This window comes from Protopterus annectens, chromosome 7.part0 (assembly GCF_019279795.1).
Source record: "Protopterus annectens isolate FY-2018-M chromosome 7.part0, PAN1.0, whole genome shotgun sequence".
Lineage (NCBI taxonomy): Eukaryota > Metazoa > Chordata > Ceratodontiformes > Protopteridae > Protopterus > Protopterus annectens.
This window is the reverse complement of record NC_056739.1, coordinates 1,157,354,611-1,157,380,358: the sequence shown is the minus strand read 5'-3', so window position 1 is coordinate 1,157,380,358 and position 25,748 is coordinate 1,157,354,611. Positions and strand designations below refer to the sequence as shown.

At 42.5% G+C, this 25,748-nt stretch overlaps 1 protein-coding gene across 5 annotated transcripts in view; it reads right to left on the bottom strand.

Moving 5' to 3' along the window:
* The window catches only part of HERC1 (HECT and RLD domain containing E3 ubiquitin protein ligase family member 1), a 3,987,333-nt gene that overhangs the window by 2,483,542 nt on the left and 1,478,043 nt on the right, over window positions 1-25,748 (bottom strand). For all 5 annotated transcript variants that reach the window (XM_044077739.1, XM_044077741.1, XM_044077740.1 and 2 more), the window contains exon 26: window positions 10,417-10,691. In XM_044077739.1, the coding sequence (XP_043933674.1) occupies window positions 10,417-10,691 (275 nt within the window). The remainder of the gene's footprint in view (window positions 1-10,416; window positions 10,692-25,748) is intronic.

Here is a 25,748-nt window from a genome sequence, read left to right as displayed (position 1 = left end):
TAACTAATGTAATGATTATAATAGATATAATGAAATTAATGCATACTGTCCTAAGTATCTAAATAACTAGAACAGCTAACCAAGAAAAATAATATAATATTAATCATATCTCACTAAATAAAAATAATAATATAGAAATATAAAATATGACGTAACATATAATATAACATAAATTTAGGCTATACAATGTATGCATTTCAGTGGTAGCTTTCAGTTTCAAAGCCTGCTATTATTACAGTCTCGGTGTATGATTTTTTTATTTTTTATTATGTTAATAGAGAATTGCAAATGCACCTTAGTTAGCTGTGATCTGTACCTTTAAGGAGCTAAAGGGAGAGCAAGGGGTGTGGTTAAGTGTTTCAATGCTGGTATTTAAATTCACTCGTAATGGTGGGAATGTTTTGCTTGTCTGAAGAAGTTAGTGCAAGGTACTAATGAAAAGCTTTTCAAGTGGCTTAATAAAATTTGTTGTTTTTCATGTTTTTTACGTTTTGGACTGGCCTGAGTCGAGTTCTTGGCTTTTGAATTAGCGGTGGTTTTCGCTAGTTTATTTTTCCGGTCTTGAAAGTTTATTTCTTTGGTGTTTTTATGTCCACCGCTTCATCGCCAGCAGGGACTATGCCAGAGCCAGGAGATTTAACTATTTTAATCAACCTTCTCACTGAGAAAGTGGAAAACTTAATGCAACGTGTGGAATCTCTTTCGCAGAGTACTTCATTATTAAATGGACTTAATACTTAACAAACACGCTCCTTGCGGATGCCTTTAACTGGATGTTTGGGTTTGACTTCACCTAATGGAATTATTAATGAATCAGAGGTTCTACCTAATCTTACAACTCATTTGTTGACGCAAGAACGAGAAGGGAATATGAAGAATTTAGTAAGTGGCTGTAAGAGCTGGGGCTCTGTGCACTTGGTTTAGCACAACAACAGAACAACATCTCGGATGGCCAAAAGGGAAGGTATGTGAATTTTAATTTAAAGGAATGGCTTAATAGGTCGTTCCCTTTTGGATTCGAAAATGACCGAGCTAGTAATGAAGTTATTGAACACGAGAATGTGAGCCTGCCTACTAAATTACATGTATTTGATCAAAAACTACTTAAAAGTAGAAAATTACAACTTGAGGTGGCATATTTCAATGAATGTAGGCAAGCACACATAGTCCCTAAAGGCCTCCGATCCTGGCAATACCCAACAGGACTAGAGGAAGGTTCTAAATTCCACCAGGATTTGATAGCCCTGTTTGATAGACATGGGAATGAGTTGTTAAACCTAATTAGTGTACATTATCAAGAGACTATTAATGAGTTGAATAAGGAATTATCCATGTTAGATGAAGAGATAAAAACTGATGTTTGTTTCCCAAGGTATAGATTTGAATATGAAAGGTCATATACTAGCATTGACCACTATATAACAAAGATTACCTCAACTAAAGTAAAAAAATTACAAAGACACATTAAGGCTTATAAGGATGGTGTAGCATATCCAAAACCCCCTAAGTCTCAGGGTAATTTTCTGAAAATTAACCCTAATCTACCGAAACATCCAGTGAGGCCCTGTGGAGAGGGCGATATAACACCAGTTATGGAGCAGAACAAGGGGGCCATTCAAGAGAGACTGAGTCTAGAAGGAGTGGATGGAGCAGGGAGATAATATTGATAATCCAAGTCAATTTGATACAGGATTGGTCGGGGTAAATTTTCAAACACAAGCCTCGTCTCCTCAACAAACATTGAGCAGAATGACGAGAAACAAATACAAATCGAGGAAGAACTGATGGAAGATGTTAGATTGTCTAATACCCGATCAAATAAACCCTCTGAAGTGATATATAACACAAGGAAGGACTTCAAAATATATAATTATTCAAATTTTGTTTTCTCCCAACCCCTTGATGACATTTTAGCCAAGGGCTTAACTTTTATACCCTCTAGACGTGCTAGTGTTGATAAATCAATTTTAGACCTTAAACTTTTTGCGAGAAAGTTGAACTTGGCCCTTTTATTGGGAGAGACGGTCCAACCAAGGCCTATGTATCACATTCCAAGTACATATAATCCACCTTTGGCCCCTTGCTTGGGAGTGTTCGAACACAAGTGTGATGTGGACATTAGGAATTTGCTTAAGTGTAAACGACAGACCCACTTCAACATTTCTGAAATTGAATTGGACTCATTGGAAGCTCTCAGTTCTTCTTCTATCAGAATAATGAAACCTGACAAAGGAGGTGGATTAGTAGCTATGGAACAAGATGAATATATAGATAGACTTTTAGCGATACTTTCTACAGAGACTTATAGAGAAGTATCTACGAATGAATTGAATATTAGTATGAACCGTGTGCGGTCATACTTTGAAGACATGTTCATTAGTAGGTCTCTGGATATGGACATTTACAATTTTATTTCAGTACCCTCACCACGCATTCCAGCATTATTTGGGAATCCCAAGACTCATAAAAGTATTGGTGATCCCCCTATGCGCCAATTAGTGAACGCGAGGGGTAGTATTAGCTATGCAGCAGCGAAGGTAGTAGACACCATCCTCAAACAATATGTATCGCAGGTACCACACATAGCCAGAGATTCTTGGTCCTTTTTGGAAAAAGTTGGACTAGCTACCTTTGAAGGAAATGCCTATTTTTTGACCACTGACGTCATTGATTTATATTCTTCAATTCCCCATGAGGTAGCACTTGAATGGATTCAATTGAAGATGATTTATTACCAAGCTCCACCCAAAGAGATATCTATGGTGAGCGAATTGTTGAATATTATTTTGACATGTAACTATTTCACATTCAATAACAGATGGTTCCATCAGTTGATTGGTGTGCCTATGGGGTCTCCGTGTGGCGCCATTGTAGCTAATTTGGTCATGACTCATTGGGAAATAAGTTTGCCTTTCCCAATAATATTATTCAAGAGAAAGTCGTTCTGTACATAAGATTCTTGGATGACATTTTTATCTTGTTTAATGGCTCACTGGAAGAAGCCCAAGACCTAGTGATCGGCTTCAATAATTCGTCTGACTTTTTGAAATTTACTTGTACAATAGACATGGAGAAGATATCCTATTTGGATGTGGAACTTTATAAAGACAGAAGTCTAGGTCAGTCTGGAGCCAGAATCCATTGGAAATCAACTTTCTTAAATTCTTATCTACATTATGATAGTGACCATCCACTTCACCAGAAAAAGGCTATAGTCAAAGGACAACTTGTAAGAGCAGCTAGGATGGTGTCAAGGGATAGTGAATTTTTGGAAGAGTGTGATTTCATAGCCAATTTATTTCTGGATCGAGGTTATCCAGAAACCTTGATTGATGAGTTGTGTTTTGAAGTTAAGACCAAGAGAGCTAATGGCTATTTTTCTTCTATCTTGAGTCATGTTGTTCCTGAATTGAGTCATTCACCATCACCTGTATGCTATGATTCTCAGGGAAACATGTCCAGGTCCAATTTTATTTTAACTTTTAATACAGATGCCAATGACATAGTTACTATAATTAAGAGGAACTGGCGATTACTATCCCCTGAGTTACTTGGAGGTCCAATTTTTGATAAAGCCCCATTGATAACATAGAGAAGGGGCCCTAACATCAAAAATATTCTGGAATCTACGCAAAATTTAGTAACACCAAGATCAGGGATGTATAAATGTAATATGTGCAAGTATTGCAGATTTGTCCAGGCAGGTACAGCCTTTACAGTTAAGAACAGGAAATTCCTCATCAGGGGACGTTTCACTTGTTCCAGTACCCAAGTGGTATACCTTGCTCAATGTTCATCATGCCCCATTACATTGGCAAGACTGAGAGGAAACTCCAGGAAAGAATGTACGAGCATTTGTATGCCATAAGAAGAATGAAAATGGACAATGCTTTGGCTATGCACATTCAGAACAACCCAAACCATGAGTTTACATTTATGGTTATAGATCAACTGTATAATACCAATTCTTATGGACCTGAGACATATAGATTAGAATGTAAAGAGCTTCTTTGGCAATTAAGATTGGAAGCTTATCGCCCCCCTGGTCTTAACAGCTCGTTATCCATTAGTTGTTTTTTAAAACTTAAAAGTTTGAAGAGGTGATGAGCTGTTTATTCTCACAGTTTTTTTATAATGAGAGTCAAAAAATGAAAAATTAGAGTCGACAAATTAATGGTATTATAACTCTTTATTAGTAGACAGTGGTGGAGGGTTAATAGTTATCAGTTATTGTTATGATTATACATCATTATCATTATTTTACAATATATATTATTGATTCATATTTTATTATTTAGTAATTTTAGGTCTAGATACGCTAACGTTTAGACCTGTTTTATTTAATGACAGTATTAAGCCTATACTGAGTAGCCTAAATTTATGTGTTACGTCATATTTTATATTTCTATATTATTTTTATTTAGTGAGATATGATTAATATTATATTATTCTTCTTGGGTAGCTGTTCTAGTTATTTAGATACTTAGGACAGTATGCATTAATTTCATTATATCTATTATAATCATTACATTAGTTATTTTACTTGAAAGCAGGCAAGATACAATGTATGCATAGGTAATTTTTGATTAGGAAGCGTCACCCTTCCATTATTAGTATTTATGCTGTAGGTTGAACATTGTTATTTTTATGTTATTATATATTTTACATATTTATCTACTTTATACAGTTTTATAATCAAAATATTGGGCTTTTTTCTTTCAGTTTTAAAGCCTGCTATTATTACAGTCTCGGTGTATGACTTTTATTTTTTTATTATGTTAATAGAGAATTGCAAATGCACCTTAGTTAGCTGTGATCTGTACCTTTAAAGAGCTAAAGGGAGAGCAAGGGGTGTGGTTAAGTGTTTCAATGCTGGTATTTAAACTCACTTGTAATGGTGGGAATGTTTTGCTTGTCTGAAGAAGTTAGTGCAAGGTACTAACGAAAAGCTTTTACAGTGGCTTAATAAAATTTGTTGTTTTTCATGTTTTTTACCTTTTGGACTGGCCTGAGTCGAGTTCTTGGCTTTTGAATTAGCGGTGGTTTTCGCTAGTTTGTTTTTCCGGTCTCTTAAAGTTTAATCCCTAAAGTCTGCCAGCTCACTACACTCCCAAAAAATATGTTCCCAGCTTCCTCTTTCTTGCCTGTCACACCTCCAACATTTGCTATCCATCTGAGGAAAAATTCTTTGTGGAGTCTACTTCGGGTATAAAAATACCTATGCAAACACTTCCAGGCAAAGATCCTAAATCTTCTAGACTTTGTTGCATTCATTTTCCCATCTCCTGTCATTTTTCCCCAAAATCTCACAAATATCATCTTACTCGTTTTAATTTCCAAACTCCAATCCCTTTAAAAGATGGATGCCTCTCTGTATTTCACTTCCACCAGATTTCCCTCAGCTTCTAATACCACTGCAGGCTATTTTAAGAAAAACTCCTTTATTCCCTAGAATCTTTCAAAGGTAATTAAATACTCATTTTGTCCCTTCAGCTTCTAAGACTACAATTCTACAATTATTTTATCTAACAACTGAAGTTTCGCCTTGTCTTATCTTGGTTGCAGTTTCATCCCCACTCCTCTACAACACCAGATTCTAAATGCATTTTCAAAGCACTCCACAATTTTATGACCAAGTTCAAGAAATGCACCATCTCACCACCTTGCTACCATCAGTCAACCCTTTCTCTCACCTCCTTGCTACCTGCCATCATCTATCTCCTATCTCCCAAGCTTCTATCCATACAATAATAGCTACTACCCACTACTTAAAATCAGGTCCCTCTGCATTCTGCTAGGACTGAAATGGTCTACACAAATTCAGACACCATGTCCTTAATAGCCAGTGCTTCTATTTGCTGGTATTCTTCTGATTAGTTTCCCCCCTAACCATAGTGGATGACTATCACATCTCCTCTTCAAGCTGCACTACCAAACAATGCAATACTTCTAGGACCAGGAACTCACTGGTCCTTTCATTTCACTGGGAGATGAGAAACAAGTCCAATGAGAGGTGGTGCCATCCACCACTGGAGTTGGTGCTTTTTTGGGTTATGTGCCTAAATTCTTTCCCTTTGCCACAATTTTGACTTCCATAACTGTTTGTTCATAATAGGACGTATATGATGTTCCAAACTTCAGGAAAAAAAAGACACATAATGTAGCCAGGAGACTGTCAATACAAAAGACCAATTTTGCTAGCCAACTGCCACAGTCTTCAATAAATCTTGCTAAAGATCCAGTCTTCTCTATTTAAATGAAATAACAGTCATATGATGAAACTTACAAATGAAATTTTGCAAAATAAACTATAATTCTATGTGGAAATATGAGTGCAAATCACACATCTATAAGTAAAAAAATATTGTTTAATTTGACTAAGGATGCATGGATAAAAGCTAAACAACTAGCAATTTTTTTAAAGCTTAGCTGAACTAGTACTGACATCTAGTGGTCAACTGTATAACCACACTTCCTAAAATAGACCACTATATGTGCATGGTTCAGAATAATTAAAACTGGTGAGTAAATGGATGCAGTTCCCAGTATGCAGTGAACTGATGCTAGAAGCAGTTGGCCCATGCAAAAGGCACTATTCTTCAGCCTCTCCTCCCTGAGACAGATAAGCTGAGAAACGTTCCTCTACTACCACCTCCATCAAGTCAGCTTAGCTCCTCCACTGCCAGAGCAAAAGTCAAACAAAGAGGGTTGGGGGGTGGGGGTGGGGAGTCAAGTCTGTATTCCTCTTTTCCAACAAAGCTAGCCATTCCTCAACACTCTTAACCTCATGGAAAAAAAACATACACTTTTTACCAAGGGAAGGATCATAATCCACTAATCTGTTCAGCCAACAAACTCAGTAACTTATGAGCTGTAGCAACTCTATCAAGGAGCTTGAGCATCTATATACCCAGTTGTCATCCTAGCCTCTTAACCCCTAGCTAAATGAGTAATCTCTGACACAGATTTCTGAAGACACAAACCAACCACCTACCCCAGTCATAAAAAAACATTAAAGTTCCAAGGAAAATAGCTTACTTGTGTTTGTTTACTTAAATTTATTAGCAGGGTACAACACTGATCACAATGGACCAAAGACAATTATGAATCGAAACTAGCCTCCGAAACAAAGGGAAACCACAAAGCCTTCTTCAGTTAGGTCATGAACCCTCATGGCAAAGTCCAGGTTTGTTCCAAATTAGTACTTAACAATATCACTTACACTGCTCCTGTTGACTTAGCCACCCTGCTAGCAGATAAGCTCAGTGCAAACTTCACTCCCCTGTCCCCCAAGTGCCCTTTCGACACCCCCGATACTTGTCCCGCACCTCACATCTCTGTAGATCAAGTGTTTAAGGCCCTATCCAAGACAACAAACACAGCTTCCATGGGACCTGATAGTATCCCAGGCTAGTTTCTGCACCATCTCCAGCAAGAACTGGCTTTGCCATTGAGCACCCTATTCAACCACAGCCTAAGTACAGACTTCATCCCAGCAGAGTGGAGAACTTCCATTGTCATCCCCTTGCACAAAGGTGGTGCCACTACTGACCCTGGAAACTATTGCCCCATTAGCTTGACAAGTCTGATCTAGACAGCCATGGAGCGTATTACTATGGAACTCATAAACGAAGACATAGGCAATCTCCAAGCACTTGATCCTACCCAGTTTGGAGTCGTCAAGGGCAGATCTTGTCTGTTAAATCTAGTTGACTTCTTTGAGACTGTCACCAAGGCCATGGATGAAGAAAAGTCAGTACATACAGCTTACCTTGACTTGGCAAACACCTTTGACACAATCCCCCACTCTGGGATCATCCAAAAGCTAACACAACTTGGCGTAAATTCCTATCTCATCAGATGGGTGGCCAACTGGCTCACCGACAGGACCCTCAAGGTCAAAATAGGTACCTCCACCTCTGATAACAGACCTATCATTAGTGGAGTTCTCCAGGGATCTGTCCTGGGACCGCTACTGTTTGGCATCTACTTCTCGGAGGTTCCAGCAAAGATAAAGGGCCTGTGGCTGACCAAGTTTGCAGACGACTGTAAGTTGGGTGCTGTCACTGACTCCCCAAATGATGTTAACATACTGCAAGAGGATCTCACAGCAACTGACGACTGGTGCCAAAATCATGGCCTCAAGCTAAATGCAAAAAAATGTATCATCATACTATTCGGCAAAAACACAGCCCCTACTGATTACCACATCAATGGCAACCCCTAAACACACAACCTATGGTGAGACCCCTGGGTACTCAGGTTGATAATCTCACATTCAACCATCATGTGGTCAGAAAAGCCTTTTATTTGGTTCACCTCATAAGAAAGGGATTGCATTCAGAAGAAAAGAAGGTTATTACCGCTCTATACTCCTCTTATTAGACCAAAAATGGAGTATAATGCCCCATTTGGTATGTACCTCTCCAAACACCTGCACCAACTGAAAAAGCCAGAGAAATACCTCACAAACAGAATCCATGGCCTTCAACACCTATCCTATGTGGACAGTCTCAAATCACTATCACTCTACTCAGTATTGTACAGGTTGCTCAGAGGTGATTTGTGTCTCGCCTACAAGGCAATCACAGACCCTGCCCTACTAGAGATGCTCCATATCCGTAAGTCTAACTCCTCATTTATTACCTGCTCAAAAGGCCTGAATCTAATATGCAACATTAACAAAACCTGCCAGAGAGACAGGTTTGTCTCCCAGAGGCTGCCCCGTCCCTGGAATAGACTTCCCATACATGTCAGAGTACCTTGCTGACCCTCTTCAAGCACAACCTTGATGAGTGGATGGGAAACCACAAATTTGTCCCAGGGGTTCCACCTGTGTCCTTCACTGGCAGGGGTGACAGGTGCTGACTGAGGTTTCTTTTTGGGGATAAACTCTTGGTTAGACGTGTAAGGTTCCCAGGGCCATTAGCTAGTAACCTCCTATTATCCTATGACCAATTTCATGTTTAGCCCAAAGTCAAAGAAAGAATAGCAAGAACAGATTTGTAAAGAATTCCACTGTGAAGGAACACTAAACAGTATGTAGTGACAATAACAGGACAGACAACAGGTGTTTTGTACAACCTCAGACATGCAGGTAGCACCACTGATTGAAAGTGGGGAAGAACTGAAGAACCTGCTGATGGAGGTGAGAATATAAAGCTGAAAAGCTGGCTTGTTGCGCAACATAAAGAAAAATCACTCAGCCGTATCAATTCTTTGCAAACAGGTGTGGGAGTAGTGAGGGAAGTGGCATAATATTTTCCAGAGCTTAAAGACCTCGTCTAATGGTGATTATATCCATGAAAGCAAAAGACTCTGTTTGGAAGGAAAGCTATAACAAATCTGGATAACATTTTAAACAGTAAGGACATCACATTGTTAACAAATGTCTGTATAGTCAAAGCGATCCTTTTTCCAGTAGTAACATATGGCAGTGTATTTGTTTACCAGGTAAGCCCACTGAAGAAATTTTCTCTTCAGGAAAGACCTGGGAGCACTTTTCTGGTTAAGTGACTTGCTCAGAGTCACACAGCAGGCAAATCACAATGGAAGGAATTAAAGCCTGTACTATGGGCATGGGAAGCTACTAAATAACAGTTCAGAACTTCAGTCTTCTGTGCTGCCAGATTCCAAAAGCAAAACACCACTAGGTATTTTTGATCTGACCTGCTGCATGGCAGTTACTTCATCTGAAAGCTGGGCAACAGCCTTTGCTAGTCACATGTACACAGTCTTCCTTTTAGAGATTGAAGAAGACATACATTTACTTCCTGCCAAGGAAAAAGTCATTAAGGAGCAAACCGAATAAAATGAAGCTTCAGGTATTCTCATATTCCACTAACTAACAGCAGGAAAGATGGCTGGGAGGTTGGAGAGATCACCCTTCTTTAAGGTAATAGTTTAAATATTCAGTCCCAGCTGGACAGCTGCTGAGACAGTGTTGCATGTAGTTGCAGTATTAGCCAACACAAATCCTGAATTTGGTACTTACATGGGAAAAGAAAAAAAAAACTACACACAGTGTTCTCAGGATTTCAGAAGTTACAATATCCATACTGTTATTACCAGATCTTTTTGGCAGGGTAGACTATTTGCTAGAATTACCCTTTTAACTTTTCAGCCCTTTGTTCTACTGAAAGCAGATCACTAAAAAAAAACAAAAAGCATATGTATCAGTAAAGTTATTTATTTATTTATTATTTTTTTGTGGTAACTGGGGTAAAGCACCAGGAGTTTTGCCACACACTTCTGCTGAGATAGCTTCACAAAATAGTTTCTAGAGGTTTTGCTATTTATTTCCTATTTACACATTTTACTATTTCAAACAAATACTAATTACAGCCAGAATCCATACTCATTTTAATGAAATAGTACAAGCAAGAGAATGGATATGAATAAACCCTCATTACTCACTTCTGCTCTTTGCTGTTGCTGATCCAAAGCAATAATAATTGCCTGAGGGCTTGTTAACATGTTTTCTTCTGGATCTTTAAATCCTGGTGTGCTAGCTAAATCACCGCTCACGTAACTGACAACATTGTCATTAAGAATATGGATACCAATGGATTTATTAGAATTAAAATCAGTCTCATCCACGGAATATTCTGGGCAACTGTACAACCGATCTCTACTGCACTTCAGTCGAGCCCAAGAGTCACTAAAATGTTCCACATGACAAGACAGAGCTCCTAGAAAATACAAAATATTTTAAAAAGTTATTACTATTTCTCCCAATGTTGCAAATGCAATACTAATATTACATGGACATATCAACGATTAAGTGTCAGTAACAGCAGATATACAATGCAATTTAACACAAAAGGTCACTACTATACTAGTAACATAAGGTAAAAGATCTCCTCATATTCTGCCTCCTAGTCTGGCACATTCAAACTGGCTACTGCACAAAAACTGCTGCATAAAGACAGTGCAAATCATCTTAAGCATGGTCTCCACCAGGATGATGGGCAAAGTTTTCTTCTTTTTGCCTGTACACACAACAGATGCACTCTACATTAAGTTCCTCGTGTACAGGAGACCATGTGGTCTGCAATTCACAGTCATGTTATCAGAAATGGAATTTATAAATCAGGTCAACTGAAAATCAGAAGGGACCAAGTCAAAGAATTGTAGAAAGGTGGCATAGATTAAAGCGGGCACCCTTAATTGTTTTTCATAGGCCATTCAGCACAAGGAAAACACAAGGCAACAGATATGGTCAAGTAAGGAAAATGGGGCTAACAATGCTTCCTTCCTAAACTTGCAAATTATATTAAAAACATCAAAGAAAAAAAACAAAACTAAAGTTAGAAAAACTAAATAGCTAGTAAAGTAATAGTGAGCATGATGTAAAGTAACACCCACCATATTTCAACAATGAAAAGATGAAAAAAATAATTCTAGTGTAGTAGTGCAGGCAGTGATACAAATGTCATGGTTCATCAACCTCTCTCTGCCATTCACTACTCCAGGCTTGTTGGCTAAAAGCACTAGGAATGTATTGCATATAAAAAAGTACAGTTTTGTACCTACCATAAATGTAGATGTTCGAAGATCCACATTGCTGCAGTCCTAACACTTGGGTAGTCCGCTGTCCACGGTCGGCCCGAATATCAAAGTATAAGGCTGACGTCGGTCAGGGCGCATTTAACTGACGTCAGGACGTCAGGGTACAAATGCGCATGACCGGCGTCATATCCTCAGTCTTTTCTTGCCCCAGATGTCAGAAGACCTTAAAAAGAAAGGTCAAAACCAAAAGACAGCAAACAAATAACCAACCACCCTTGCACTAACTATATGTACAATAGTTATAATACACACAATATGTACAACCCAACCCACACAACCACCTCCAAGTACAGAGGGGAAGGAGGGAGGTAATGGACTGCAGCAATGTGGATCTTGAACATCTACATTTATGGTAGGTACAAAACTGTACTATGTTCTTCATCTCACATTGCTGCAGTCCTAACACTTTGGTAGAATCCCAAAGCAGAGATAAGGGAGGATGGCTAACTATAAGGAAGCAGGAGCTGCCAAAATGCCCTGCAAAACCGCAGTGGCAAAACCAGCCCTGGACTTAGAGTAAAGTGGCAGGTGATAATGCCTAGAGAAGGTATGCACAGAACTCCAAGTAGCTGCCTCTAAAATATCCTTGGTTGCCACTCCCCTCAAAAAAGCTGTGGAAGTGGCAGTAGCCCTAGTGGAATGAGGCCTAATCCCAGCTGGAACCTCCTTGCCATGATGGGAATAACAGAAAGCAATGCAAAACCCAATCCACTTAGAAATAGTTTGTTTAGACACAGGCTTGCCCTGAGAACTCAAAGCAAAAGAAACAAACAACTGCTGAGACTGCCTGAACCCTTTAGTTCTGTCCAAATAATAACGCAACTGCCTGTGTACATCCAAAGTGTGCAAAATCTTTTCCCCTTTATTTTGGGGATTTGCATAAAAAGTAGGCAAATGAATAAGAAGTTATGTTCCTACCATAACGTTCCATGTTAGTTGTCTTCTCTCGCCTTCTTTCTTGCTTGATGGGTTCGGAGCCGATCCCTCGGCTCCGACTCGGCACTTGCTTTAGCTCGAGAACTCCTTTTACCAGCTCGAGGCAGCCCCATATCCCATGATGCAAGGCAGTAAGTACCCAGATCTCGTTTGTTGACAAAGGGCAATAACACCAAGCATAAAATACTTCCCAAAGGAAGAAGAAACTTACAGATGGAAAAGGACCAGGTTAGAATGGTCTTTAGCATAATAGTTTCTTGTACAAGGTCTGTCCAGGCCAGGGGGAAGGAGGGAGGGTCAAGAAAGAAGGCGAGAGAAGACAACTAACATGGAACGTTATGGTAGGAACATAACTTCTTAATGTTAAGTTGTCAATCTCGCCTTCATTCTTGCTTGATGGGACCACGTCCCTAGCACCTCTATCCTGGGTGGCTCAATGGAACAAACTCTTGAGGACTGTAGAGCCAAAACTGGCTCTGTCCCTGGAGGCCAAGTCCAATTTGTAATGGGAAACAAAAGTGTGAGGAGTGGCCCAAGTGGCCGCTGCACAAATAGTGTCCAAAGGCAGTCTAGCTTGAAAAGCTGCAGAAGTAGCTAAACTCCTAGTTGAATGTGCTTTAGGTTTTGAGCACAGCTGTTTTCCCCTGATCGTATAAATTTCAGTGATGACCGAAGAAAGCCATCTGGACAAAGTCACTTTAGAAACAGGAAGGCCTTTTTTATTATCCGCATAGGAAACAAAAAGTTGATCAGATTTCCTAAATTTTTTTGTTCTGTCCAAATAATATCTAAGCTGACGGTGGACGTCAAGATAATGTAGCTTTTGTTCAGCTCTATCTGAATAGTTAGGAAAAAATACAGGGAGATCCATGGATTGATTCAGATTGTTTTTTGAAGCGACCTTAGGTAAAAACGATGGATTAGTTCTCAAAGATACTCTGTCTTTGTGAAAAACCAAATAGGGGGGTCGAACCGAAAGAGCATGAAGTTCAGACACCCTCCTGGCAGATGTAATAGCCACTAGGAATAAAGTTTTCCAAGAAAGATATTTCAGGGAACAAGAAACAGCTGGCTCGAAGGGGAAGAATCAAGGATGTCAGCACTAAATTTAGATCCCACTGAGGAGGAGGATTCCTGATTGGAGGCTTTAGTAGGAAAATTCCTTTCAAGAAGGCCCTGCAGAGCCTATGGGACATAATATTATGATCTGCTATCCCAACATGAAAATTAGAAATAGCAGCCAATTGAACTCTGACTGTGGAAGAAGAGGAGCCTGCATGAAAAATCTCTGCTAAGAAGTCTAGAACTGCCTGAACAGGGGCAGTAAAAGGATCAATATTTTGGGCCTTAGCCCAATAAGAGAAACGTTTCCATTTGCTCGTGTAAATCCTCCTGGTAGAGGATTTTAGTGAAGCTACTATGATATCTCTAACAGGGTTAGAGATCAAAGGAAGCCTGGCTAGGGAAGGAAGTGGAGCAACCATGCTGTGAGGTTGAGAGAGGGGATTGACCGGTGCAGCTGACCGGATTGGTGAATCAGTAGATCTGGCACTGGGTCCAGATGCCACGGCTGCACCAACAGATGATGATGGAGGAACGGGAACCAAACTTGTCGAGGCCAGTAAGGGGCAATGAGAATCAATTTGGCTCTCAAACGGTAGCTTTCTGGATCACCTGAGGGATCAGAGGAAATGGAGGGAAGGCATAAAGAAGTCCCTGGGGCCAATCCTGGGTCAGAGCGTCTCTGGGGGGATGGCCTGATAGAGTGAAGAGGCTGAAGAAGTCTGGACATTTGCTGTTTTGGGGAGTAGCAAAAAGATCGCAACATGGACGACCCCATTCCAGAAAAATCTCTTCCGCTACGGATTGTTTGAGAGACCACTCGTGAGGCATGAGAATAGCTCTGCTCAATCTGTCCGCTAGAATGTTGGTTTTCCCAGGGATATGCGTTGCTACCAGAAACCGATGAGAGGAGATCGCCCATTGCCATAGTCTGAGCGCTTCGACACAAGGGGTAGGACTTGGTTCCGCCCTGTTTGTTGATATACCACACTACAGACATGTTGTCTGTGTGGACTGCAATTGTCCCTACGGGAAGAAAGTCGTTGAGGGCTTGCAACGTCAAAAGCACTGCTCTCATCTCCAGGACATTTATGTGCAGATGGTACTCGACCGGTTGCCACGTCCCCATGAACCATCCTGCCCTGATAATGACCCCCCCACCCGATCAGGGAGGCATCCGTGGTGACAGTGGCTATCGGGGACGGGGGTACAAAGCACCTGCCTTGGTGAACCTGAGACGATGTGATCCACCAAGCAAGATGTTCTTTGCATGTCTGTGTCACCAGAATCTGGTGACGCATAGGGAGTTGCTGGTATGACCACTGAGTGAACAGCATCCACTGAAGGAGGCGCATGTAGAATCGAGCCAGGGGAAGAAGAGTAATGGCCGCAGCCATGAGACCTAATACCTTTAGAACCATTCTGGCCTGTACTTTCTTGCTGGCCAGAATGATCCTGACATGAGTCTGAATGTCTGAAACTCTTTGTTCTGTAAGGGTAGCTGACATCCGAACAGTGTCTAAGTTTGCGCCTATGAAGGTAATAGACTGGCAGGGCGATAAGGATGACTTTTCGAAGTTGATCGAGATGCCTAAATGAGAACAAAGGTCTATTGTGTAATCCCTGGCTTGTATAAGCTGATGCCTGGTGGTGGCTGACAGGAGCCAGTCGTCGAGATACGGAAACACCTGGAATCCTTGGCGTCTCAGGTGAGCCGTGACCACTGCCATGCATTTGGTGAACACTCTGGGGGCTGTGGTGAGACCAAAGGGCAGGGCTCTGAACTGGAAATGACTGGACCCCAGCCGAAAGCGGAGAAATCTCCTGGAGCGTCTGTGAATTTTGATGTGATAGTACGCATCCTGAAGATCTATTGAGCACATCCAGTTGTCCTTCTGTAAGAAGGGCAGAATTGACTGAAGAGTGACCATTCGGAATCTTGTCTTCCTGACAGACTTGTTGAGTCTGCTGAGATCCAATATTGGTCTCCAGTCTCCCGTCTTTTGGGGACCAAAAAGAACCTTGAGTAGATTCCGGCTCTGAATGGTCTAGTGTAACTGGCTGAATGGCTCTTTTTTGCAGTAGTTTTGCGATTTCTAACTCTGCAATGTCCCTTAGACCGGGTGGTACATCTGGAAGGGAACTTGAGGGAAAGGGACTTTCCTCGAAAGGAATTATGTAACCCTTGGATATGATCGACTGTACCCATCTGTCTTGAGTGAGGGAATGCCAGGCTTCTGGGTACAGTGATAGTCTTCCCGACTGCCTCCAAGGAGGGACAGCCGGGCAACACCTCAGGGATGCTGAAAGGGCTGCTCAGGAAGAGACTCCCTGTTGCCCTGGTTCTTGGACCCCTCTGCCTCTAGAGCGTCTGTTGTTGTTACCCCCTCTGCCTCTAGGGGTAAACTGACCACGTGAATCCGCGTGACTCCTTGGGATTTACGGAACAACATCTTCCCACCCTTCTGTCCTTTGGGATAAGGCCTAGAAGGGGTGGAAAACGGACTCCAACAGCAGAAAGAGTCTTGCCGTCCTGCTCACACCTGGTCAAGGTTTCCTTCACCTGAGGGCCAAACAAAGCTGACCCATCAAAGGGAGAATTTGTGAAGGACGCCTTAAAGGGATCCGTAAAATCACATAGCCGCATCCAGGCTTGGCGTCTAAGAGCCACACCTGTGCCTGCGGCTCTACTCGCTCCATCAGCAGCATAAGATATTAGCCGCATGGAGGAGTTAGCAATGGAATTGAGGGTTCCTAGCTGCGAAGCAATCTTTTCTTGGGCCCCTGCAGCTGTAGGATCCTGAACTACCTCTCCCAGCTCCTTCAGGATATCTCTCTGGAGTCTGGTGAAGTGACAAAGATAATTCAGCGAACGCATAGCAAAGGTCGCTGAGGAAAACATCCGCTTGCCGTACCTATCCATGGTCCTAGAGTCCTTATTAGGAGGATGGACGGGCACAGAAGGATCTGCAAGTTCCTTTTGGTGGCCGCAGCCACCACCATGGCATCAGGGGGGACACCCTTGGTAAGGAATAGTTTGTCACTAGGGGCAGTTATAAATTTAGAAGGCCTCCTAGGGACTGGCTCTACAGAGTCAGGAGCTGTCCACGCCTTTCGAGCAATAACCTGCATCAAGGGGTCGAAAGGCGGGGACACCCAGGAGGTGGAGGGCCGAGATCCAAACGCCTCTAGGTATACTGACTCATCCTCAGAGGGATTGTTGGTGGGCCAGTTTCCCCTCTGTTTCAGAAGTTCTAGGATGTCTGAGAAGGAGACATCCTCAGAGGGGGATCTAGGGGATCCCTCTGACTCATCAAAGTCAGTATCCGAAGTGACAGACTCGGGGGAGTCTACATGCTTCCTCTTACAAGTCCTCTTCCTAGGAAGATCTCCCGAAACATCAGGAGAATCCTCGGAAGAGGGGGAAATTCCCAATGGGGAAACCTGAGGCGGAGGATCTCTGGGTCCTGTAGCAAGAGTAGTGGCAGAGATGTCAACAGGTACAATAGAGGGAGGAGCTACGGGAAGAGACTGCTGACTGATACTAGTGGCCAGTACACTCTTCATCACCTCAAATGCTCCCCTCCCAGGCAGATCCGAGAGGCCCCGCTCCGAAGAGCTAGGAACTCCAGGGGCCACCGAAAGGGAAGTCTCCGAGGCAGATGTCGGAGCCGAGCTCACCAAGGCCGAGGCTCCAAGGGAAGAGCGGGCTCGGACAAGGGTCGATGCCACTCACCCCTCGGAGGAGACCATGGAAGCCCGACCACGAATCCCTCTAAGGAAGAGGAGATAAGAGTAGGGGCTGAAGGAACAGAAGGGGTATCCGTCCTCCAGCCGTAGCAGTAACCAAACCCGAAGACTCCAACTCCAAGCTCTGGGGTAGAGTTGAAGGAGGAACTGTAACGGGGTGTGGACCAACAGTCGTCTGCTGAGACGGACTGTGTAGCATTTGGGCCAGTACCTGTGACTTGAGCAATCTACTGACCACTCTCTCGAGGTCATGATCTGACAACCTGGATGACCTTGAAGATCGGCTCCGATGGCTCCGCTCCGATAGAAGAGGCGAGGCGGGCGAAGTATCGGCTCAAGGAAGGAGCCCCCGACCTTTTGCTGGAATGGCCCATCAGAGCCGATACTACAGATCCTGTCGGCACCGACTTCCGGAGCCGACAGAGCGTCTCGATGTATCGGCCCCAGCCGGAGCCGATACAGCCACCAAAGTAACGGTGCCGGAGCCGATCGGGCCGACACCAATGCCTGTGCCACATGGGTGTCGGAGCCGATCGGAGCCGACACCGATGCCCGTGCCACGTGGGTGTCGGAGCGGTTGGAACCGACCCACAGTGGTCAGCAGATTCGGCACCGATAGCCATCGGGCGAAAGCTTAGTGGATCAGAATCGGCTCCAGCGGGCGATCTCGACTCTATGAGTCGGGCCGAGGCCACAGGCTTAGAAACAGAAGCCTGGGTCTTGGCAGATTTAGTTGATTTTGTGGGGCCGACTTGGCGGAGAGCCCTCCGGCTTAAGAAGACCCTGAGAATCAACTTATTCCTTCTCTCCTGCAGGACTCTCTGGCTGAAGGAGTGACAAATAGCACAGGAGTCCTGCAGGTGAAGAGGGCCTAAACAGTACAGGCAAGAAGTGTGACCGTCTGTCAGAGACATCTTCTGACAGCACGAGTCACACTTCTTAAAACCTGAAACCCTCTCTTTAGACATGGTGTCTAACAAAACACACACACACCAGTCCAATTAAATTAAACTAATACCAAAAGGTACTTAGTAAAAAATACCAACACACACACCCTAACAGGGGGGGGGATGGGACAGGGAATTAACTGACTAAAAAAATTAAAAGAGACAGGGATTTCTGTCAGAAAAAGTTAAATTTAAAGTTAAACTATCAAAAACAAAAAGTTTTTAACTAAAAGGGGCTTAAAAGTCACAAATGTGAATTACTTACCAGGAGCTGGTAAAGAGAAGACCTCCCAAGCAGCGCAAGCGAGATCTGGGTACTTACTGCCTTGCATCATGGGATATGGGGCTGCCTCGAGCTGGTAAAAGGAGTTCTCGAGCTAAAGCAAGTGCCGAGTCGGAGCCGAGGGATCGGCTCCGAACCCATCAAGCAAGAATGAAGGCGAGATTGACAACTTAACATTAGTCTGGTTTAAAGCCACACTAGAAACCACCTTAGGCATAAAGGAAGGATTAGTACGTAATGATACCCTATCCTTATGGAAAATCAAGAAAGGCTCAACTGCCATAAGGGCCTGCAATTCAGAAACCCTTCTTGCAGAGGTAATGGCCAATAAAAAAGCAGTCTTCCATGATAAATATTTCAACTCAGCAGTAGCTGCAGGCTCAAAAGGTTGTAGAGTGAGTTTCTCCAACACAAAATTGAGATCCCAAGCAGGAGTAGGAGCTCTTCGTGGGGGTCTGATATTCTTTGCCCCTCTAAGAAATTGCTTGAACAAAGGATGAGAAAACAATGGCGGGTCGCAATCATAGTGAGCTGAAATTGCTGCAGCATGAACTGTAATAGAAGAGAAGGACAAACCTTTGTCCAGTAACTCAGTAAGATATTGAAGAGCCACACTTAAATTAGGCTCAGAAACATCAAAATCCTTAGCTGCACTCCAAAAGAAAAATCTCTTCCATTTATCTGCGTACACTTTCCTTGTACTAGGCCTTCTAGCTTCCAAAATCACATTCAAAACTTGTTGTGGAAGTTGAGACCTTTACGGTTCAAAACAGAATATGCCAGGCTGTTAGGCGAAGAGAGTGAAGTTTGACATTGAGCAAATGGCTGTCTTCCTGTGACAACAGGTGTGGAATCGAAGGCAAAGGCCATGGAGGCTTCCGTACTAGACTTCTCAGTAATGGGTACCAGTGCTGTCGAGGCCAATCTGGAGCTATTAAAATCATCCTTGGCTTGTCCCGTCTGGCCTTCAGAAGTACCTTTGGGAGGAGAGGCAGAGGTGGAAAGGCATACACATGAAGATTGCTCCAATTGAAAGAAAGAGCATCCACTTTCCAGGCTGTGGGATGAAACCTTTTTGTGCAAAACTTTGGCAGCTGATGGTTTAGTGGAGAAGCGAACAGATCTATGTCTGGAGTTCCCCATGACACTGTCAATTTCTGAAATACATGAGGATCCAATTTCCACTCGTAGGGATCCATAATTCGTCTGCTCAACACATCTGCTAAGGAGTTCTGTGCTCCTGGCAGAAACCTTGCCTGAAGATTGAGCTGTAAACTGAGAGCAGTCTCCCACAAAATCATTGTTTGCCTGCACAGAGGATAAGAATGCGTTCCCCCTTGCTTGCTGATGTACCACATGACAGTTGTGTTGTCTGTTAGAATCAACACCTGTCCTGGAAGAAGGAATTCCTTGAAAGCTATTAATGCAAACTGGACTGCTAACATCTCCTTCATGTTGATATGTAGATGTTGTAGTCTGACAGGCCACTTGTTTTGTATCCATTTTCCATTCAGATGAGCTCCCCAAGCTTTGTCTGAGGCATCTGTCGTTAAAATCTGACTTGCCTCTGGCCGGGTCACAGAGAGTCCCTTGTTTAGGTGACATTCCTGAGCCCACCACAAAAATTCCTTCTGAATGCAAGGTATTATTGGAATGACAGTGTCCAGATCCTGGCAGTGCTGTGTCCATATATTTTTGAGATACCATTGTAGCTTCCTCATATGCAGTTTGGCATTGGGAAGCACCAGAATACAAGATGCCATGAACCCTAAGGCTTGAAGGACTGTCCTTGCAGTCAGCCCGGACTGATGAGATAGTTGATGGAAGTAAAGGGATAGACTCTTTTGTTTGTCCGGGGTTAAAAAGGCCATCTGGGCTGCTGTATTCAGTCTCACACCCAGAAAGCACATGTCTTGAGAGGGTACTAGACTGGACTTTATTTCGTTCACAGAATACCCTAGGCATCTTAGCACTGCTATGACATACTCCAAATGACGAAGCAGCTCTTCCTTTCCTTGAGCCAGAATCAGGCAGTCGTCCAAATAAGGATAGATCTGTATTCCTTTTAGTCTGAAGAAAGCTATCACTGGAGCCAGAACTTTCGTGAACACTCTGGGCGCAGTAGATAAGCCAAAGGGCAATGCAGAGAACTGATAGTGAGAAGTCCCAGCTCGAAGCAGATACTTTCTGCAACTGAGTCTGATAGGAACATGAAGGCAAGCCTCCTTGAGATCCAAAGTTACCATCCAATGATCCTTGCCCAGCAGAGGTAAAAGCTGCTGCAACGTCAACATTTTGAACTTGGGAATGTCCAGATAAGTGTTGAGGATAGATAAATCCAAAATTGGTCTCCACGTGTTCCCCTTCTTCGGTACTAGGAACAGGCGAGAATAAAAACCTAGGCCCACTTCTGGCAGAGGGACCGGCTGTATGGCCCCTAGTTGGAGCAACAGAGAAACCTGTCTGTGAGCCTCTATTCTTTGTTGAGGAGGAACGTCTGGCATGCCTTTGAAAGGAGGCAAGGTATGGAAATAAAACCTGTAGCCGTGGCGTATGATATCCAATACGCATCTGTCCTGGGTAATTACACTCCAATTTTCTTTGAAGAGTGCCAACCTTCCTCCCAAAGGTGCTGCCAGGCAGCAGGCTCTGGCAGCTGAAAAGGTAGGTCATTGGGTCTGTTTACGAAAGGACTGACCCCTGCCCTCACCGAAGCCTGTGCAGGAGAACTCCCTGTTCTAGGCGGAAAGAGCCCTGAGCTCTGCCCTTACCACGTCTAGATCTACCCCTAGACTGGGAATCACAAGAAGGATCGTCCACCCCTTAGTAGGCCAATTTCTACTAAACTTTGGAGGCTGGACTTGTAAAAAATCTTTAACAGTCTGCATAGACTTAGCCTTGTCTTCCATTTTCTTTAAGACTGTCTCAACAGGAGGCCCAAACAACACGTCAGATTGTAAAGGAGCATCTAAAATCCTTGTTTTAACATGTTCAGACAAATTCTGATCCCTCAGCCAGGCGTGCCTGCGAAGAACAGTCCCAGTGGCAGCCACCCTAGGCGAGGCCTGTACAGCATCAAAACCACATTGCAAAGAATGCTTACCCACCTGTTCAGAAACATGGACTAAATCTTGCAACTCTTTACAATCAATACCAACTGCCAGAGAATCAACCTTAGACTTCAATTGTGAAAGGAGATAGTTTTGGTATTTCAACATGTGAAACTGGCAATTCAGAGCCCTTATAGCAAGAGTGGAAGAAGTATAAACTTTCTTTCCCCATCTATCCAAGGCCCTAGCCTCCTTATCTGTAGGAACCGGATTCTTAACAACAGAAGCCTTAACACCCTTAGGCCCCTGGCTAACAGTTTCTGGGTCTGCCCTAGGACTTTTAAAAAGATACTTGTGAACGTCAGGCACCCTGTAATACCTATCCGGTTTAACAGGAGCAGGAGGCAAAGAATCAGGATTAAGAGAAGCCTCTGTAAAAACATCTTCCATAACATCCAAAACAGGAGGTATAGCCAAAGGCCTATGCTGGGGTAAAAACAAAAATTCCCTAAGCCTTTTCCTGGAATCAGAGAAGTCCTGACCTTCCCACTTAAAATGCTCCCTCATGGAATGAAGAGTTTCAGAAAAAGAAAAATCCTCAGGAGGAGTAGCAGAAGGAGTAGAATCATCCACATCAGAATCAGAATAAGGAGAGTACTCCTGCAAGTCTTCAGCCGAAGACTCTGAAACATCTGAAGCTTGCTCAAAACCACCCAGCTCAGGCTCCACCCTAGGTCTCTTAGCAGGAGGGGGCATAGAACCCCTAATCAAAGTAATCAAATCTTCTGCCATTTTAAGCATATGCTTCTTGGGCATAGTACCTGAAGAGCTAGGGGTAACACCAACTGAAGCTAAACCTGGCCTGCCCCTGGGAGGCCTTAGTAACAGAAGGAGAGGGCCTAACCACCTTAGGAAGGGAGGGAGTATAGTAACCTGAGAAGCCCCCTCAGCCTGACTTGCCTCCTGCGAGGCCACATCTTGCAATAATAAAGTTTCACTCTGTGAACACAAAGAAATCTCCGGTGGAGCTACCGGCTCCACCGACACCTCTAAAGAACCGGCGTCCGTTACAGGCGGTTCTTCCAGCCTAAACTTAACTGTCTTGTCCTTGCGCTTCTTGAGGAAGCGGGCGTCGGAGCATCCGACGGCATTTTATAATTGCACCGCTTCCCAAAGACTAACCTAGCACAATCCAACCTTCTCTTTATAGTGCGTTTATTAAATCTAGCACAAGGCGACAGCCAACAACGTCGTGCTCAGGCCCTAAGCAAGGAATACACAAAGTATGATAATCTCTATGCGGTATCTGTTTCCCAAGAAGCGCAATTATTAACTTTTCTGACATCCGGTAAATGACTGAGGCAAGAAAAAACAAAAATATTCCCCAACGGGGTACTTAGCCAACTTTGAACTCGGTCTGAAACTTCTAAATAGAAAAATCTCAGAACGCCAACCGGCACTTGCAATGTTGCTTCTGCATCGGACCATGCGGCAAAAAAGACTGAGGATATGACGCCGGTCATGCGCATTTGTACCCTGACGTCCTGACGTCAGTTAAATGCGCCCTGACCGACGTCAGCCTTATACTTTGATATTCGGGCCGACCGTGGACAGCGGACTACCCAAGTGTTAGGACTGCAGCAATGTGAGATGAAAAACATCTACTTTTTTTTTAAATTATACTAAGAAGATGGAGGTGCAAAGGCAATACTAGCCAGTCTACAACTGTATTCAAATAATGTCTACTCCTTTCATCCCCAATGCAACACTAAAATATCTAAGGATAACAGAAAAATGGGGAAAGAACTGAACAAATGAAAAACAGAAGAGAGTGGAAAAAGTGAACAAATGAAGAAAAGAGGACAGAGTAGATGAAGAAAATTTAAACTGTAATGAATATACAGACTGAGAAAGAAGGGAACATGAATCCCTCAATGGCTGCTGGATATGTTCCTGTGTTACTACACATCACAGTTGGTACAATCAGCTATAGTGATATGTCAGAACAAAACAGAAGGAAACAAAAAATATGATCATAAAAACAACTTTAAAGCCACAAACATCTGAAGGAATAGTAAATGGAATTAAGCTAAAAACAAAATCTGAAAAAGCACAACTAGAGTTATGACTGCAAATTCAAGTGGATATCTTGGACCTCCACAATATCACAAAATGCTTCAGGAAGCCGATCACCTTCTAAACTCATTCCACGCATTATTCTAAAATTAGTTTTAAGAGATTTTAATTTGTTACAGTATGATAAAAATACTAGTAAATGTTACAGATTTACAACAGTTTTGGTTTTTGGATTTTGTAAGTTTCAGAAATTTTGGAAAATGACTCATTTGTGGCAGAAGGTGAAAGCAGGGATAACTGTGTGGCTCCAAATTCAGCTGAACAAATGGATGTCAAGAAAAGGAGTGCTTCTGAGACTTCCAAAATGGCTACACACAAGTTAGAGCTTTCCCAGTGTGAAAATAAAAACTTTGGAAAGCAGACAAGGAAAAAAAAAAACATTTATTTGAGCAAAATTCAGTTACTGGTTAATCACTACACTGCCTAGATGTCAGCAACTAAGAAATCTGAGGAAAGTAATACAAATTCAACTAGAAAAAAAGAAAAAGATAAACTCTGGTGAAGAAGAAGAAAATTCAGCTGTTCAACTAAAAACAGATCAGGTTTCAGCTCAGTATAGAAGACGGCTTCCAGTAACTTAGAGAAAAATAAATACATCAAATGCATTCAGAGGTGTTTGAAATATGTCAGACAGTGGAGAAATACATAGTCAAATGACAAAAGGCTGGAAAGAATAAAAGAAGCTGTAAGTAGCTATTCAGATTACTTGCTAAACCTGCAAAATTCAAAACATGGAGGAAAGAATGGTTGAATATGAAGCTTCTCGAGAAGAACGGTTTCAAAAAAATAGCATAGCTAGAAGAACATGCAGACAAAACCCAACATTTTCTACTGTACCCTAGAAACTGGAAGGATAAGACTGAATTAATTTTGTAAAAGTACAAATAATCAACTGGACTGGTATTCCAAAACAGGATCTGTTAAAAGAAAGGGCACATTGTGCCTATGCACATAATTTGGCCATGAAAAAGACGCCAAGGCATACAGTAATAAAGATGCACTTGTATCAGCACAATGGACTGCTCCTGACAAAAAAGTGGTAGAAGGGTAAAGTATTATTAACTGGGGACACCAGAAAGTTCATAGACAATGATTATTCACAGTACACCAGGAAGAAGAGAAAAGAGTTTATCCCTGCAATTAGAGGGTATAGAAAGGCAGGGATAAGATTCAAGTTGCTATATCCATCTTCAAAATATTTTTTCAGAAGGAGCAGAGACATTTTTGAATGCAGAACAAGGAGGAAATAAAAATGTATCCAGTAAAATGTGAGTAAGCAAGTTGAAAGGGACTCTGCTTTGCATTCTTCTGGCAATGGCACAGGCCATAGACAGAACATGCTTGTCCAAAAAGCAAAGGAGCTGACAAGGAAAACGAGTACACAGGATTTGAACCACAATTTGGTGTTGGGTGATCAAGAAAATAAAAAAGAGAAACAGCAGGAATCTGAAATCAGGAAACAAACTGTACAGGGAATGCAAGAAAATGTATTCCAAACAGTTGACACCCATTTCAGTACATATATCATAATACAAAATCTGGTCACTGAATCGTAACCAGGGCACTTTATCTTAAGGTTGCAATTCAGTTAACAGATAGTATGCAAGTTGTTTTCACATCTGGGAGGCAGGCTAAAATGGGACAAACAAGGATGGTATAGATGCGGAGTGGAATAAAAGCTCTAACAAGCATGGTCAGCATGATTAAAAAGTACAGTTTTGTACCTACCATAAATGTAGATGTTCGAAGATCCACATTGCTGCAGTCCTTACTTATGGGTAGTCCGCTGTCCTCGGTCGGCCCGAATACCAAAGTATTAGGCTGACGTCGGTCATGGGCGCCTAGATCTGACATCAGAGCGTCAGGGTATAAAGGCGCATGACCGACGTCATATCCTCAGTCTTTTCTTGCCCCAGATGTCAGAAGGCCAAACAAGGAAGGCCACAGCCAAAAACAGAATATCTCCCAAAAACATGCCCAACAACAACCATCACCTAAAACATAGCACCAAGT